At 47.5% G+C, this 18,769-nt stretch overlaps 1 protein-coding gene across 1 annotated transcript in view; it reads right to left on the bottom strand.

The window, feature by feature from the left end:
* Window positions 1-4,657: 4,657 nt before the first annotated feature.
* Window positions 4,658-18,769, bottom strand: part of LOC121549730 — a 146,374-nt gene continuing 132,262 nt past the window's right edge. Inside the window, exon 9 of the mRNA XM_045210398.1 lies at window positions 4,658-5,883. Within this exon, the coding sequence (XP_045066333.1) occupies window positions 4,761-5,883 (1,123 nt within the window). The 3' untranslated portion in view covers window positions 4,658-4,760. The remainder of the gene's footprint in view (window positions 5,884-18,769) is intronic.

Genomic DNA, 18,769 nt, shown 5'->3' with positions numbered 1-18,769 from the left:
CGTGTTTTTCTGGATTTTGTTGTTGTTATTCTGTCTCTCACTGTTCAAATAAACCTACCATTAAAATTATAGACTGATAATTTCTTTGTCAGTGGGCAAACATACAAAATCAGAAGGGGATCAAATACTTTTTTCCCTCACTGTACATGGTACTTTTATATACAGCAATCACATAACAATAATACATTACTGAACATAAACTCCTTAATCCCACCCCTCTGACATCATTGCATGTGTGATAGAACAGCAGAATATGTACTGCAATGTTTCTTACCACACTGGTCAACGCACCCACCTCTCCATAAGTAATCAGATTACGTTGCTGAGTATGAGTAATCCAAAAGTTCCGTTACTGATTAATATTTTGGACAGGTAACTAGTGGCTGTAACGGATTACATGTAGAAAGTCACCTGCTGAACCCTGTTCATCAATCCTTTATGATGATGTTACTTGTTTCTGCTAGGTGTGGTGTTGAAAGATACATTTTGAGTTTTCGTACGTTTTTTGGTCTTTTGAATCATGAGGTTAGTCAAGGTTGTTGCTTCATTCCAAGCAGTAATAACCCTCCTCCACTTGTCGCGTGTCATGGCATTCACTTAAGAAGGTGTTTCCTGTTTCAGCTCTTCCCAGACTGTGGTAGGTGATCTGTGTTCCATTCCTCTAGTCATGCGAAGGAACTGTCACGTAGCATTCATCATAAAATACTGCTCCTGCATATCTTATTGTTCTCTCATCCATTTCTAATGGAGACAAGACAATAAGACCGTCGTTTGATATACAGTGCATTCGGAAAGTATTCAGACCCCTTGACTTTTTCCACATTTTGTTACGTTACAGGCTTATTCTAAAATTGATTAAATTGTTTTTTTCCCCTAATCAATCTACACACAATACCCCACAATGACAAATCAAAAACAGGTTTTTAGACATTTTTGCTATTTTATAAAAAACAGAAAAAAACTGAAATATGACATTTACATAAGTATTCAGACCCATTACTCAGTACTTTGTTGAAGCACTCCTGAGTACTCCTGAGTGGCGCAGTGGTCTAAGGCACTGCATCGCAGTGCTAACTGTGCCACTAGAGATCCTGGTTCGAATCCAGGCTCTGTCGCCGCCGGCCGAGACCGGGAGACTCATGGGCGGCGCACAATTGGCCCAGCGTCGTCCAGGGTAGGGGAGGGAATGGCTGGCAGGGATGTAGCTCAGTTGATAGAGCATGGCGTTTGCAATGCCAGGGTTTTGGGTTCAATTCCCACAGGGGGCCAGTATAAAATAAATATATGTATTCACTAACTGTAAGTCGCTCTGGATAAGAGTGTCTGCTAAATGACTAAAATGTAAATGTAAGCACCTTTGGCAGCGATTACAGCCTCAAGTCTTTTTGAGTATGACGCTACAAGCTTGGCACATCTGTATTTTGGGAGTTTCTCCCATTCTTCTCTGCAGATCCTCTCAAGCTCTGTCAGGTTGGATGGGGAGCGTTGCTGCACAGCTATTTTCAGGTCTCTCCAGAGATGTTCGATCTGGTTCAAGTCCGGGCTCTGGCTGGGCCACTCAAGGACATTCAGAGACTTGTCCTGAAGCCACTCCTGAGTTGTCTTGGCTGTGTGCTTACGGTCGTTGTCCTGTTGGAAGGTGAACCTTCGCCCCAGTCTGAGGTCCTTAGCACTCTGGAGCAGGTTTTCATCAAGGATCTCTCTGTACTTTGCTCCGTTCATCTTTGTCTCGATCCTGACTAGCCACTGAAAAACATCCCCACAGCATGATGCTGCCACCACCATGCTTCACCATAGGGATGGTGCCAGGTTTCCTCCAGAGGTGACACTTGGAATTTAGTCCAAATAGTTCAATCTTGGTTTCATCAGACCAGATAATCTTGTTTCTCATGGTCTGAGAGTCTTTAGGTGCCTTTTGGCAAACTCCAAGCGGGCTGTCATGTGCCTTTTACTAAGAAGTGGCTTCCGTCTGGCCAATTGGTGGAGTGCTGCAGAGCTGGTTGTCCTTCTGGAAGGTTCTCCCATCTCCACAGAGGAACTCTAGAGCTCTGTCAGAGTGACCATCGGGTTCTTGGTCATCTCCCAGACCTTGCAAGGCCCTTCTCCCCCGATTGCTCAGTTTGGCCAGGCGGCCAGATCTAGGAAGAGTCTTAATGGTTCCAAACTTCTTCCATTTAAGGATGATGGAGGCCACTGTGTTCTTGGGGACCTTCAATGCTGCAGAAATGTTTTGGTACCCTTCCCCAGATCTGTGCCTCGACACTATCCTGTCTAGGAGCTCCACGGACAATTCCTTCGACATCATGGCTTGGTTTTTGCTCTGACATGCACTGTCAACTGTGGGACCTTATTTAGACAAGTGTGTGCCTTTCCAAATCATGTCCAATCAATTGAATTTACCACAGGTGGACTCCAATCAAGTTGTTGAAACATCTCAAGGATGATCAATGGAAACAGGATGCACCTGAGCTCAATTTCAAGTCTCATAGCAAAGGTTCTGAATACTTAAATAAGGTATTTCTGTTTATTTTTTATTTTTAATACATTGGTGAAAATGTCTAGAAACCTGTTTTCGCTTTGTCATTATGGGGTATTGTGTGTAGATTTTAGAATAAGGCTGTAACGTAGCAAAATGTGTAAAAAGTAAAGGGGTGTGAATACTTTCCCAAGGCAGTAAAGAGCTACTAATAATGTCAAACAATAGCATGATAATAAACTGGCAAAAGGTTGTAGTGTCCTTTTTGAGTTAAAAAGACAACCATGTCATCTAAAGAGAGCTTTTGCAGACCTTCTTACCATCTCTGTATGATTTGATTGATGTAGTTTATTCATTGTGCACAATCTATTGCTATAATACCCAATATGTTGTGGTCCGACAGCAGGACAAGAGAAGAACGTACTCCGTCTTCATTAACAATCATATTTTATTATTCTTGTCATTGAAAAACACACAGAAAAAATAACAAGTTGGAAATACATAAGTCAGCTAGAACGTTAGAGAGAGAGAGCTAAGATAGACACAGAGCTAAGATAGACACAGAGCTAAGATAGACACAGAGCTAAGATAGACACAGAGCTAAGATAGACAGAGAGCTAAGATAGACACAGAGCTAAGATAGACACAGAGCTAAGATAGACACAGAGCTTAATCATGTATTTACTTGTTAATATTTTAGCAAAAAAGATAGCAAAAAAAAAGTTCATGTTTTTGTCCTTTGTGAAAACAGCGCAAAGCCCCCAGATATCTGGATTTAAATATACAATTCTGCCTAGACAATAAATATGAATCTTTGGATATTTAATGGAATTTAACACACAAAAATAAAAGTCCTTTTAAATCTCAGAAATGAAGCCATTTACAATGTGCATGTCAACTCGACATCATGTCTAGTTAGGTATTGAATGGATGATGAGTCAGTCCCCGTAGTGCCTCAATATCTAACAGTAACTTAATATTTAAATATTGAAAAAAACATCAAAGGAAAATTGGTACTGTGAAGACTGAAGTTGACATGTTTATTTTATGTAGAGCAGAGCAACATCATTTTGTTCATGAGAGCATGCATGGAAAGCAACTTAAACCATTTTGAACACAGACAGTTCCTTCTGGGATTACTTTACATGAGTTTGACCGTGTTTGTAACTTTATTTAGCAGTTTGAATGATACGACAATGAACTGCCAATTTATACAACGTTCAGTAACTTGTGCGTCTTGTCAGAGTGTCACTGGAGGAGAATGATGTCAGTATTTTGTAGTAAGAACAATGAAACACAACAGTCAATATTGACCATAGAGATAGAAACATGTAATAAAGTATCTTCAATATTGACCATAGAGATACATACAGTTTTAGGGGCAGCAGGTAGCCTAGCAGTTAAGAGGTTGGTTAATCGAAAGGTCGCTGGTTCGAATCCCCGAGCTGACTAGGTGAAAAATCTGCCGATGTGCCCTTGAACAAGGCATTTAACCCTGATCGCTCCAGGGGACGCCATCAATAATGGCTGATCCCTAGCCATGACCCCACTCTCCGAGGGTGTCTCAGGGAGAGTGGGATATGCAAAAAACACTTTCCCAATTCACACATACATATAATACACACTTGAAATAGGATACATGTGATACAGTATCATTTTCTGTGATAGTGACTCGAAAAATGCTGAGTGGATTGTGATAGATATAGACGTAGAAGAATACGTTTTAATCAAAGATTTTACAACCATGAAAAAACGTCCTTTCTCGCAAAAAATGGGTGCTAACTCTCTCCCACATAGACATACTCAGACTGAAGCGTATTCAAATTATCCTTCAATTGATTTACAAAACCTGACTGAAAAGGTCACGTCACAGACCTCTTTGGGTAAACTGCCTCGACAGAAAATCATTTCTTCGAGGTCAAATATTAACAGCAAAGTCACTCTCTCCCTCTCATCCTGTATCACCCATTCGGTGTACATTTTCTACAGTATATATATATATATATACACATGTCTAAACTACCAGAAAGGTCAGGTGTACACACAACACAAACACAAACAGAAATGTGACTCTAGAAAATATTTGCATCACTATATCAAAAGTGCTTCGGATAATAACTACAATTTCTTCATTCATCAAAACAAACCAAATAGAGGTAGAATCCCCCCCCATGCCTTTCTTTGATTGTCTCACCACACTAGTCTTTAAACCTGAGCCATATCCTGAATGTCTTCTGCCAATGTGTTATGCTGATGAATGAGGAAGCATGGGGCGGACGAACGTCTATTGCATATAGACATAGGGGTTGGCTTTGTGCTGCCCAGCGTTCATCACACGGTGGGGCATAACGTTCCTCTGAGAGTGTCCCATGGCGTGGCTCATGTCTTGGCCGCTGCCGTCCGACCACGGGGGTGAGTCGATGGGCTCCTGCTTGATGGTGTGGAGCAGTCCATGACCTTTGAACTCAAAGCCCAACTTGTCCTGCTGCATGTAGCCCTTGTTGCTGTGCTCCACGGGGCAGCTTGCGTACACGTCAATGCAGTTGATGCTCTGGCTGCTACAGAGGGGGTCTGAGTGGGACAGCCTCTGGGGACTGAACTGGGACTGGTCCTTGTTGATCACACACTTCAAGGGCCTGCTGCCACCGCACCCCACGTTATTATAGTTTTGGAAGTGGCTGTTGTTGTTGGGCGGGCTGATGGGGCTGATGCCCTCCTTACCCCGCTGGCACGGCGAGTACTGCTCGTAGTAGTCCGCCTCCGACTTCATATGGAGGCCGTTGCTGTCGGCGTAGCCGTTGCCATTGTGGTAGCGATGGTCCAAGGGCTCCCGGCAGGGCCACGGACGGCCATAAGCGTCGCAGCCGTTCTCCGAGTCCGAGTCCTGCTCCACCTTGATGGGCATCTCCTCGGGCAGCAGGCGGCCGTAGTAGCACTCGCCGTAGCCGTTCTCGCTCTTCACCGCCTCTCCCACGCAGTACAGGTCCAAGCTGTCGGGGCTCTGGAGGCTCTCGTACATCTTGGGCACGTAGACCTCACCACCTCGCCCTCCTCCGTGGCACATGCTGGGGGACATGCGGTAGGGCTTGCCATAGTGCCCACCCTTCCCGAGTCGATTAGAGTTGTAGCCGCCACTCTGCCGCATGGACCACAGGGAATCCAGGCCCGGGCCTTTGTGGTGGGCGACGCCGCCCACGGACGTCTTGCAGTAGTTGAGGGGCTCGTCCTGGCCACAGTAGCCACCCTCTGTCTTGTACTTGAGGCTGTCTTTGGAGAGGGGCATCCAGGGGGCGTGGCGGCGCTGCTGGGGACCCCCAGGTTTGGTGCAGTTGAGGAGCAGCGGGTCCCCGCCATCGACCATCCCCCCCGCAGTGCCAGCGTGCCTCCTCAACTGCTCCTCTCTCTCTCTGCAACAGGAAGAGGGAAGAAAGAGAGTGAGTGGGATTAGAGGGATGTGTTTGATCATCTAAAAACAAACAGTATTTGGAGGAAACTGTTTTGGGTCAGTGTTGCAAAAACACTAGATTATCTCTCCCTTTCGTTGCAAAGAATGTCAGAGATGATACAGGGAGAATGAAAGCGGCCTGGGCTTTGATTTTATTTTATTTTTTAGATATATGAGTTTCCATAACCACACATCACTTGCGCTTTGCAGTATAAAAAATAATAATGTTCACTGACAAATATTAATGACTAAAATAAACGATACAATATACTGGTTAGGCAGTAGCAGGCACTGCAAGAAGCCCCCCTGGAGTGACACGGTGCCTGCTGTGATTGGTCGAGATTTCACAACGCAGTGGACCGCTCACGTCCCTTGACCCCTACAGCAAAACGCCTGTCACTCAGTCAGAGTCTGCAGCATAGCACAGAGCAAATATGGATATTCGGAGCTTCTTCCAAAAAAAAAGCGAGCAGGTTGAGGCAGGGAATGACGTGGAGAGGCCAGAACATCCCGAAGGTCAAAGTGCAGCAGCAGCAGTTAGCCACAGGTTTGTGCAGGGTTGGTGGTAGCTAACTAGCAAGTCTCCTTCCGCATAAGGGTTGGCTAATGCTAATAAGATAGAGGTAGCGCTTAGCACCCTTAAGCTATTGGGTGTCAGTCAAAGTTACAGTGAGGGGAAAAAAAGTATTTGATCCCCTGCTGATTTTGTACGTTTGCCCACTGACAAAGACATGATCAGTCTATAATTTTAATGGTATGTTTATTTGAACAGTGAGAGACAGAATAACAAAAGAAAAATCCAGAAAAACGCATGTCAAAAATGTTATAAATTGAGTTGCATTTTAATGAGGGAAATAAGTATTTGACCCCTCTGCAAAACATGACTTAGTACTTGGTGGCAAAACCCTTGTTGGCAATCACAGAGGTCAGACGTTTCTTGTAGTTGGCCACCAGGTTTGCACACATCTCAGGAGGGATTTTGTTCCACTCCTCTTTGCAGATCTTCTCCAAGTCATTAAGGTTTCGAGGCTGACGTTTGGCAACTCAAACCTTCAGCTCCCCCTCCACAGATTTTCTATGGGATTAAGGTCTGGAGACTGGCTAGGCCACTCCAGGACCTTAATGTGCTTCTTCTTGAGCCACTCCTTTGTTGCCTTGGCCGTGTGTTTTGGGTCATTGTCATGCTGGAATACCCATCCACGACCCATTTTCATTGCCCTGGCTGAGGGAAGGCGGTTCTCACCCAAGATTTGACGGTACATGGCCCCGTCCATCGTCCCTTTGATGCGGTGAAGTTGTCCTGTCCCCTTAGCAGAAAAACAGCCCCAAAGCATAATGTTTCCACCTCCATGTTTGACGGTGGGGATGGTATTCTTGGGGTCATAGGCAGCATTCCTCCTCCTCCAAACACGGCGAGTTGAGTTGATGCCAAAGAGCTCGATTTTGGTCTCATCTGACCACAACACTTTCACCCAGTTCTCCTCTGAATCATTCAGATGTTCATTGGAAAACTTCAGACGGCCCTGTATATGTGCTTTCTTGAGCAGGTGGACCTTGCGGTCGCTGCAGGATTTCAGTCCTTCACGGCGTAGTGTGTTACCAATTGTTTTCTTGGTGACTATGGTCCCAGCTGCCTTGAGATCATTGACAAGATCCTCCCGTGTAGTTCTGGGCTGATTCCTCACCGTTCTCATGATCATTGCAACTCCACGAGGTGAGATCTTGCATGGAGCCCCAGGCCGACGGAGATTGACAGTTCTTTTGTGTTTCTTCCATTTGCGAATAATCGCACCAACTGTTGTCACCTTCTCACCAAGCTGCTTGGCGATGGTCTTGTAGCCCATTCCAGCCTTGTGTAGGTCTACAATCTTGTCCCTGACATCCTTGGAGAGCTCTTTGGTCTTGGCCATGGTGGAGAGTTTGGAATCTGATTGATTGATTGCTTCTGTGGACAGGTGTCTTTTATACAGGTAACAAAATGAGATTAGGAGCACTCCCTTTAAGAGTGTGCTCCTAATCTCAGCTCGTTACCTGTATAAAAGACACCTGGGAGCCAGACATCTTTCTGATTGAGAGGGGGTGAAATACTTATTTCCCTCATTAAAATGCAAATCAATTTATAACATTTTTGACATGCGTTTTTCTGGATTTTTTTGTTGTTATTCTGTCTCTCACTGTTCAAATAAACCTACCATTAAAATTATAGACTGATCATTTCTTTGTCAGTGGGCAAACGTACAAAATCAGCAGGGGATCAAATACTTTTTTCCCTGACTGTATTTCCTGTCCGCCTTTTCCTGGTTGCTAAAATTCTAATAGTTCACCTAATTTCAGTTTATGTGACAAAACAACCAAGTATAGTGTAGAGAATCATTGTACTATCTAAACCGGAGTGAAATTATTTTCCATAACCAAAAAATATTGTATTTTCAGCTGTTTGAAGCTGGTGTACAAAACCAAAAGTAAAAGACGCAAAAACGAAACTTAAGAATGTCACGATTCAGACAGACGACCAGAGGACCACAATTGCGTCACACCAGAAAGTTTATTAAACTTAAGGGAAAAGGGAAGTAGGGAGTGAATGAAGGCTCCAGGGGTAACAGGGATCCCGTCCAATGCGCTGGGTCTGTGCCCCCCCCAGTGGCAGCGATGCGTCCTATGAAGCCGGTGGTGGGTGGTCCAGAAGTCCTGGGGGGAGACACAGACACAACAGGGCGGAATGAAACCAGGCAGCAGTACAGTTCAAGGAAATCCAAAATACGTAGTAGCAAGGCAGAAGGCTGGTCAGAGTTACCGGGATTGAAGAGTAGTCAGGAGTCGTAATGGCAGAAGCAGGTCTGGATCTCCTGAGGCAGAAGAGTATCCAAAAAAACAGGCAGGTCCGGGGGTCACAAAACCAGGGTGAGCCAGAAGCGCGAGCAAACAGGTTCCGGGTGTGAGCTTTGCAGACGATCTGACACCGGAGAGCTGAAAGACAGGGCCTTAAATACTGGGAGAGGTTAGTGGGTAATGCAGCGCAGCTGGCAGAGTAATTAGAGCCGAGCAGAGCAGGGACAGGTGGAGCTAGTTAGGCTGAGTAGAGAGAGGAGGTGAGCAGAGTGGAAGATAGTGGAAACAAATTAAGGTGGTAACCCGTGGAGTGAGAGGGCTCATGACAGAACCCCCCAAGGGACGGCCCCAGAAGTCCCAAGAGCAACACCACGCCGGGCGGGAGGAGGGAGCCGGAGGAGGGCTAGAACTCCTCCGAACGGTCCGAGTGAACGTCCTCATCCTCGGAGGAAGCCGGAGGGCCGTGGGTCGGGAGATGGGACAGGTCCCGAGACAGGATCAGGCACAGGACAGGAAGCCGAGCGGGCCGGACGGTTAGGGACCCCTCTGGGGCGGCCTCACGGATTGCAGGTTGATCCGGATGCCGTTGGTGGAAAGCGGTGATGAGAGTCCTATCCACAATCCGACTAGCTGGCACCCAGGTCCTTTCCTCAGGTCCATAGCCCTCCCAGTCAATGAGGTACTGGAGACCCCTACCCTCCGTCTGGACCGAAGCAGGCGGCGGACGGTGTAAACCAGACCACCATCGACGAGCCGTGGAGGAGGAGGACCAGGCGCAGCAGGGACCAGCGGACTCTCATGGATGGGCTTAATCTTAGACACATGGAAAGTGGGGTGCACCCTCAGGGAATTAGGCAGTTGGAGCCGGACAGCAGTTGGGCTAATCACTCTTATGATAGGGAATGGGCCAATGAACCGAGGTGCCAGCTTCTGCGACTCCACCCTGAGTGGCAGGTTCTTCGATGACAACCACACCCCTTTGACCAACATGGTAGGTGGGAGCAGGAATTCTCCGACGGTTGGCCCCGGTAGTGTAGCTGGCAACGGACCTGAGGAGTGTGGCTCGGGCTTGTGACCAGGTGCGGCGACATCGACGGGCAAAAGCAAGTGCAGATGGGCAAGTAACCTCCTCCTCCTGGCTGGCAAAAGAGGAGGCTGGTATCCATAAACACATTGGAAAGGGGACATACCGATGGCAGAGCAGGTCAGAGAATTGTGTGCGTACTCCACCCATGTCAATTGCTGCGACCAGGAGTGGGGGTTGCGTGAAGTCATGCATCGCAGTGCCTTCTCGAGCTCCTGATTAGCCCGCTCTGACTGCCCATTGGATTGGGGATGGAATCCGGAAGTCAGACTGACTGTGGCTCCCAGCAGGTGACAGAACTCCTTCCAAAAAGCGGAGGAGAATTGTGGACCACGGTCAGAAACAACATCCCTTGGCAGTCCGTGGATCCGAAGACGTGTTCCAGGACCACCTGGGCGGTCTCCTTGGCGGTTGGGAGCTTGGGGAGGGGAATGAAGTGTGCCATCTTGCTGAAACGGTCAACGATGGTGAGAATGACGGTCATGCCACTTGAAGGGGGCAGCCCGTGACAAAGTCAAGGGCGATGTGAGACCAGGGACGTCTGGGCACAGGCAGGGCTGCAGCAATCCGGCTGGGGGCTGGCAGGACGACTTGTGTTGGTTGCAGATGGGGCAGGCTTGGACGAATTCCCGTACATCCTTCCTCAGAGAGGGCCACCAGAACCTCTGGGCGAGCAGGTTGTAAGTGCGGGTGGAGCCAGGGTGACAAGCTAGGCGGGAGTCATGTCCCCACTGAATGACCTGGGACCTCAGGTCTTCGGGGACAAAAAGGCGGTCAGCTGGGCAAGTGCTGGGACCTGGCTGGTTACGGAGAGCCTCCAGCACCTGTTCCTCAACAGCCCAGGTCAGAGCTGCAACGATGCAGGGACTTGGCAGAATCGACACAGGGTCCTTGGAGGGGGTGTCATCCTTCTGGAATTGACGGGAGAGGGCGTCTGGCTTGGTGTTGCGTGATCCAGGCCGGGTATGACAGAGTGAAATTAAACCTGGTGAAGAACAGGGCCCAGCGACTGCCTGGAGTTCAACCGTTTGGCCGTGCGGATGTACTCCAAGTTCTTATGATCGGTCCAAACGAGAAATGGAATGGTGGACCCCCTCCAGCCAGTGACGCCACTCCTCCAAGGCAAGCTTCACAGCCAGCAGCTCACGGTTCCCTATGTCGTAATTGCACTCAGAGGGGGACAACCGACGTGAGAAAAAGGCACAGGGATGGAGCTTCCTATCCTCCGCAGCCCACTGAGAAATCACAGCACCAACTCCCACATCCGAGGCGTCCACCTCCACAATGAATTGCCGGTCCACATCAGGCATCTGGAGGATGGGAGCGGAGGTGAACCTCACCTTGAGGGTACTGAAGGCTTTGTCGGCTGCTGGGGTCCAGGTGAAGGGTTGCTTGGTGCTGGTTAGAGCAGTGAGAGGGGCAGCAACGGTACTGTAGTTCGGATAAACTTCCTATAGAAGTTAGCAAACCCCAGAAACTGTTGCAGCTTCTTTCTGTTCTCCGAACTGGCCATGAAGTGACTGCTGATACTTTGGCAGGATCCATTTGGATACTTCCTTCTGCCACTATGTACCCCAGGAAGGCCACTGTCTTGACGTGAAACTCACATTTCTCTGCCTTGGCGTAGAGGGAATTCTCCAGAAGACGATGAAGGACTTGCTGGACATGGCGGGTGTGTTCAGACAGGTTTCTGGAGTAAATTAAGATGTCATCCAGGTAAACGAAGACAAACTTGTTTAACATGTCCCGCAGTACATCATTCACTAGAGCCTGGAACACAGCAGGAGCATTGGTGAGGCCAAAAGGCATAACCAGATACTCGTAGTGGCCTGTTGGTGTATTGAATGCGGTTTTCCATTCATCTCCCTCCCGGATCCGCACTAGGTGGTAAGCGTTTCTGAGATCCAACTTGGTAAAAACAGTGGCTCCCTGGAGCAACTCAAAAGCAGAGGTGAGCAGAGGCAGAGGGTAACGGTTCTTCACTGTGATGTCGTTGAGTCCCCTGTAGTCGATGCAGGGGCGAAGAGATCCGTCCTTCTTCCCCACAAAGAAGAAGCCAGCACCAGCAGGAGATGAAGATGAACGGATTAATCCTGCGGACAGAGAGCCATTGATGTAGTCCTCCATGGACTTTCTTTCAGGAGCAGACAACGAATAAAGACGACCCCCTTGGAGGGGCTGTTCCAGGGAGGAGGTCGATGGCACAGTCGAATACGGTCGGTGAGGGGGCAGAGAGTGTGGCTCTTGCTTTGTTAAACACCTCTCTGAGACCATGGTAGCATTCTGGGACATTGGAGAGGTCAGGAGCGGAGTTAGTAGGTACTGGCCGAGGGTAGTGCGGCAGTAAGCAGGCAGGTTCGGTGGCAGTCCTCTCCCCACTCCTGATCACCCCGGTCACCCAGTCGAGCTGAGGTCTGTGCACGGCGGAGCCATGGGTAACCCAGGATGAGGGGTTGGCCTGGAGAGGGGAGCAGGTGAAACTGGATAGTTTCTTGATGGTTTCCGGACAGACCCATCGAGACCGGGGCCGTGACATGAGTGACCGATCCGAGTAAGTGTCCGTCCAGTGCCCGGGCAGGAATAGGAGGTGTCAAACGGAGGTTCTCCAGTCCCAGTTGGCGTGCCAGCTTGATGTCCATTATGTTGGCTTGGGCGCCAGAATCCACCAGAGCAGCCAGGGTGTGAGTTGAGTCAGAGAGGCGGAGGTGAACTTGCAGCAGGGGTTTGCGGTCGGAGGACTGGATGGTCATTGAACTCAACCGGACTCCCCTACGCCCGGTGAGCTTCGGCCCTTTAAAGGGCAGGTTACCACACGATGTCCATCACCTCCACAATAGAGGCAGAGGTTTGAGGTGAAGCAGCGCTGGCGCTCTGCAGGAGTGAGGGAGGCTCGCCCAATCTCCATAGGCTCAGACTGATCAAGCTGACCTGGGTGAGTGGCAGTAGATGACAGGAGCCCAGTCGGATCTCTCCGAATGCCGGTAGTAGGTGGACCTTGGCGCCCCCTCTCACGCGCACGTGGTCTGTATCCTTCTGTCGATCCTGACAGTCAGTGCGATGGCTTCATCAAGAGTGGAAGGCAGTTCATGGGAGACCAACTCGTCCTTGATATAGTCAGCCAAACTATGGAAGAACGCGTCCACCAACGATGGTGTGTTCCAAGAACTTCGTCTAGCCAGGGTTCGGAAGTCGATGGAATGGTCTGCGACTGTACGTCTGCCTTGTCGAATACTGAACAGTTCACGAGACGCCTCTGCGGTGGGTGAATCCAGGTCAAACACCTTCAGCATCTCCTCAGCAAACAGGTCGAAGGTTGCACATGCGGGGTTTGACGTTCGAACTCTGCTGTTCCCAGAGTCGAGCTCGGCCCGTCAGGTGAGTGATGGCATACCCAACTTTAGCCCCCTCCGTGGCGAAGGTCCTTGGCTGCAAGGAGAACTGAAGTCGGCAGCTAGTCAGGAATGGCCGGACCTGGGTTGAATCGCCGTTGAACCGCTCGGGGTTTCCAATCTTGGGTTCGAGCAGCGGCTGCAATGACCGGGGCAGGTAACTCGGGGCTGGGCTGGTGGGCAGACTGGCTGGGTAAGGTTGGTGAGGAGTTGAATGATCATGGCGAAGTTGTTGTTGCTGCTGCTGGAACTGCTGCTCATGCTCATCGGTTTCCATGTCGGGGAAAGTGTGCGCTGAGTCCATAATGGTCAGATCGTACTGTCACGATTCAGACAGACGACCAGAGGACCACAATGCGTCACACCAGAAAGTTTATTAAACTTAAGGAAAAGGGGAAGTAGGGAGTGAATGAAGGCTCCAGGGTAACAGGGATCCCGTCCAATGCGCTGGGTCTGTGCCCCCCAGTGGCAGCGATGCGTCCTATGAAGCCGGTGGTGGGTGGTCCAGAAGTCCTGGGGGAGACACAGACACAACAGGGCGGAATGAAACCAGGCAGCAGTACAGTTCAAGGGAAATCCAAAATACGTAGTAGCAAGGCAGAAGGCTGGTCAGAGTTACCGGGATTGAAGAGTAGTCAGGAGTCGTAATGGCAGAAGCAGGTCTGGATCTCCTGAGGCGGAAGAGTATCCAAAAAAACAGGCAGGTCCGGGGTCACAAAACCAGGGTGAGCCAGAAGTGCGAGCAAACAGGTTCCGGGTGTGAGCTTTGCAGACGATCTGACACCGGAGAGCTGAAAGACAGGGCCTTAAATACTGGGAGAGGTTAGTGGGTAATGCAGCGCAGCTGGCAAAGTAATTAGAGCCGAGCAGAGCAGGGACAGGTGGAGCTAGTTAGGCTGAGTAGAGAGAGGGAGGTGAGCAGAGTGGAAGATAGTGGAAACAAATTAAGGTGGTAACCCGGTGGAGTGAGAGGGCTCATGACAAAGAATGGGAAGCATAGAAATAGCGCACATAGAACAGATCTACCGCTTCTTAGACTTGCTTTCAATGAGAATGACAGATCTATAACTCACATTTCTATGTGAATTTGGTCGAGTCGCCCCAAAAATTACATATTGCAGCAGTATATTTTGTGAATGGGCAAGCTAAGGATGTTGGCCCCATGTAGCTCAGTTGGTAGAGCATGTATGCACTCACTAACTGTAAGTCGCTCTGGATAAGAGCGTCTGCTAAATGACGTAAATGTAATGATATTAGGATTGTTGTTTTTTTCTCAATTTGATGGGTTTCATTTCTGTAGCTAGCTTGGCTGGCTAGCCACTTCGATAGCTACTGGCTGGCTACTGGCTAGCTAACTAGCTGAGACCGAAGAGATGAGAGAACGTTTTTCTGACTGAAGCACATATCTATTGACAGTGACACAGTGCCCCTCTGAGGACTGAAGCTGAACTTTAGTGAAACATATTTAACCCTGTTTAAATTAGCAATGTTTAAGTGGTAGAACTGACTAAATGAAATGAATCATAGAGGTCCTATTCCATACTATAGCTAAACACATGCTCATGTCTGTTATTTCCATGCAGGCTAAGTCACTATTTGTAAAAACAAAACAAAAAAAACTGTCCATTATTAAATTGGTGAAATTATTTCATTTGAGCTTTTATCTTTATTCCTATTTTTTTTATTCACTTAGCTACTTACTTGTTCTATTGTTGTTGCATTGTCGAGAGATTAACCTGCATGTAAGCATTTCATTGCACTGTGTATATCGTAAATAAATATATAAATATAACAAAAAATATATAAATAAACAAACTTGGAAGGGAAAGGGAAGAGCAGCCAGAAAGAGAGGAAGAGCAGCCAGATAGAGAGAGGAAGAGCAGCCAGATAGAGAGGGGAAGAGCAGCCAGAAAGAGAGGGGAAGAGCAGCCAGAGAGGGAGGGGAAGGGCAGCCAGAAAGAGAGGGGAAGAGCAGCCAAGATGAGGAAGAGCAGCCAGAAAGAGAGGGACAGCGGAGAGGGAAGAGCAGCCAGATAGAGAGGGCGCCAGAAAGAGGACACCGAAAGAGGAAGATAGAGAGGAAGAGCAGCCAGAAAGAGGGGGAGAGCAGCCAGAGAGTGAGGGGAAGAGCAGCCAGAAAGAGAGGGGAAGAGCAGCCAGAAAGAGAGGGGAAGAGCAGCCAGATAGAGAGGGGAAGAGCAGCCAGAAAGAGAGGGGAAGAGCAGCCAGAAAGGGAGGGGAAGAGCAGCCAGATAGAGAGGGGAAGAGCAGCCAGAAAGGGAGGGGAAGAGCAGCCAGAGAGGGAGGGGAAGAGCAGCCAGAAAGAGAGGGGAAAGGCAGCCAGAAAGAGACGGGAAGAGCAGCCAGAAAGAGAGGGGAAATTGAAAATACACAGGCCCTTAAGTTATATATCCTCAAAATATGATGTCATCTAAAAAATCTCACATTAGCTGGTAGAACTGACAAAATCAAATTAATCATAGAAATCAAATCAAATTATATTTGTCACATGCACCGAATACAACAGGTGTAGTTAGACCTTACAGTGAAATGCTTACTTACAAGCCCTTAACACTTATTTTTCTTAAAACTGCATTGTTGGTTAAGTAAAAAATAGATAAGTAACAATTAATTAAAGAGCAGCAGTAAAATAACAGTAGCGAAGCTATTATACAGGGGGTACCGGTACAGAGTCAATGTGCGGGTGCACAGGTGAGTTGAGGTAATTGAGGTAATATGTACAGTGGCTTGCTGAAAGACATATTTTTGTGAAACAAACAAGAAATAAGACCAAAAAAAACACAAAACTTGAGCGTGCATAACTATTCACCCCCCAATGTCCATACTTTGTAGAGCCACCTTTTGCAGTATATTATATTAGATTATTAATTACAGCTGCAAGTCTCTTGGGGTATGTCTCTATAAGCTTGGCACATCTAGCCACTGGGATTTTTGCCCATTCTTCAAGGCAAAACTGCTCCAGCTCGTTCAAGTTGGATGGGTTCCGCTGGTGTACAGCAATCTTTAAGTCATACCACAGATTCTCAATTGGATTGAGGTCTGGGCTTTGACTAGGCCATTCCAAGACATTTAAATGTTTCCCCTTAAACCACACAAGTGTTCCTTTAACAGTATGCTTAGGGTCATTGTCCTGCTGGAAGGTGAACCTCCGTCCCAGTCTCAAATCTCTGGAGGACTGAAACAGGTTTCACTCAAGAATTTCCCTGTATTTAGCGCCATCCATCATTCCTTCAATTCTGACCAGTTTCCCAGTCCCTGCCGATGAAAAACATCCCCACAGCATGCTGCTGCCACCACCATGCTTCACTGTGGGGATGGTGTTCTCGGGGTGATGAGAGGTGTTGGGTTTGCGCCAGACATAGCGTTTTCCTTGATGGCCAAAAAGCTACATTTTAGTCTCATCTGACCAGAGTACTTTCTTCCATCTGTTTGGGGAGTCTCTCATATGCATTTTGGCGAACACCAAACGTGTTTGCTTATTTTTTTCTTTAAGCAATTGCTTTTTTCTGGCCACTCTTCCGTAAAGCTCAGCTCTGAGGAGTGTACGGGTTAAAGTGGTCCTATGGACAGATACTCCAAACTCCGCTGTGGAGCTTTGCAGCTCCTTCAGGGTTATCTTTGGTCTCTTTGTTGCCTCTCTGGTCCGTGAGTTTTGGAGGGTGGCCCTCTCTTGGCAGGTTTGTTGTAGTGCCATATTCTTTCCATTTTTCAATAATGGATCTAATGGTGCTCCGTGTGATGTTCAAAGTCTCAGATATTTTTTTATAACCCAACCCTTATCTGTACTTCTCCACAACTTTGTCCCTGACCTGTTTGGAGAGCTCCTTGGTCTTCATGGTGCCGCTTGCTTGGTGGTGCCCCTTGGTTAGTGGTGTTGCAGACTCTGGGGCCTTTCAGAACAAGTGTATATATACTGAGATCATGTGACGCTTAGATTGCACACAGGTGGACTTTATTTAACTATTTATGCGACTTCTGAAGGTAATTGGTTGCACCAGATCTTATTTAGGGGCTTCATAGCAAAGGGGGTGAATACATATGCACGTTATTTTTTTCATTTCACTTCACCAATTTGGACTATTTTGTGTATGTCCATTACATGAAATCCAAATAAAAATCCATTTAAATTACAGGTTGTAATGCAACAAAATAGGAAAAAACGCCAAGGGGGATGAATACTTTTGCAAGGCACTGTATGTTAACATTCCAATAGCTGCAAATTTCAATGACTTAAAAACCTCAAACCTACTATAAGTTGTAGAAATTCATATACAAATATTGAAAGAATTTACTGAGAAAACTAAAAGGTATGCAACATAAAAATATTGTCTCATTGACATTGTGTAATTTATTGACGGTCCCTAAGGTAGTCTATCCAAAGTCAAAGTCAGGTCGCACACCAGCCGGCTGAAGCTAATTGGCAAAATAATTTGACAAACTCTTCCCACCTGTGAACACACACACGAGACACCCACAATCAAACCACACCCCGAAACCAACTCACATTCGAATTCAGTCATGGCCACCAGCATTTCTAAATGAACCAAATCTAAAACGAGGCCAAATCAGGAAGTGCAGTCACCCTTTAAAACGAACTAATGACATGTTGCACCTCTACCATGCTACTTTTCAGATGAGCCAAGGAGGAAGACAGATGACAACAGCAGGCTAGTAAGAGCACTTAGAACAGCAGCAGCCAGGGGCAACTGGTAGGGAAGAGGACGATATCAGTGACCCAGACACAGGCCCAAAACAAGTTCAGCTACCCCAGTATCCCCTTGACCATTTTGGATTGCAAAACTAAAGAGACACACCAGACAATACACAGAGACAGCAACAAAATAATAGGATATGATGGAGAGAGACTCCAGACAAGACATAGAGACAGCAACAGAAGAATAGGATATGATGGAGAGAGACACCAGACAAGACACAGAGACAGCAACAGGAGAATATGATATGATGGAGAGAGACACCAGACAAGACATAGAGACAGCAACAGAATAATATGATATGATGGAGAGAGACACCAGACAAGACACAGAGACAGCAACAGGATAATATGATATGATGGAGAGAGACACCAGACAAGACACAGAGACATCAACAGAAGAAGAATAGGATATGAAGGAGAGACACCAGACAAGACACAGAGACAGCAACAGAAGAATAGGATATGATGGAGAGAGACACCAGACAAGACACAGAGACAGCAACAGAAGGATAGGATATGATGGAGAGAGACACCAGACAAGACACAGAGACAGCAACAGAAGAATAGGATATGATGGAGAGAGACACCAGACAAGACACAGAGACATCAACAGAAGAAGAATAGGATATGATGGAGAGAGACACCAGACAAGACACAGAGACAGCAACAGAAGGATAGGATATGAAGGAGAGACACCAGACAAGACACAGAGACAGCAACAGAAGAAAAGGATATGATGGAGAGAGACACCAGACAAGACACAGAGACATCAACAGAAGAAGAATAGGATATGATGGAGAGAGACACCAGA

Source organism: Coregonus clupeaformis, chromosome 34, assembly GCF_020615455.1.
Source record: "Coregonus clupeaformis isolate EN_2021a chromosome 34, ASM2061545v1, whole genome shotgun sequence".
Taxonomy (NCBI): Eukaryota; Metazoa; Chordata; class Actinopteri; order Salmoniformes; family Salmonidae; genus Coregonus; species Coregonus clupeaformis.
Note: the sequence above shows the minus strand (reverse complement) of the source record. Positions and strands in the feature narration are given on the sequence as shown.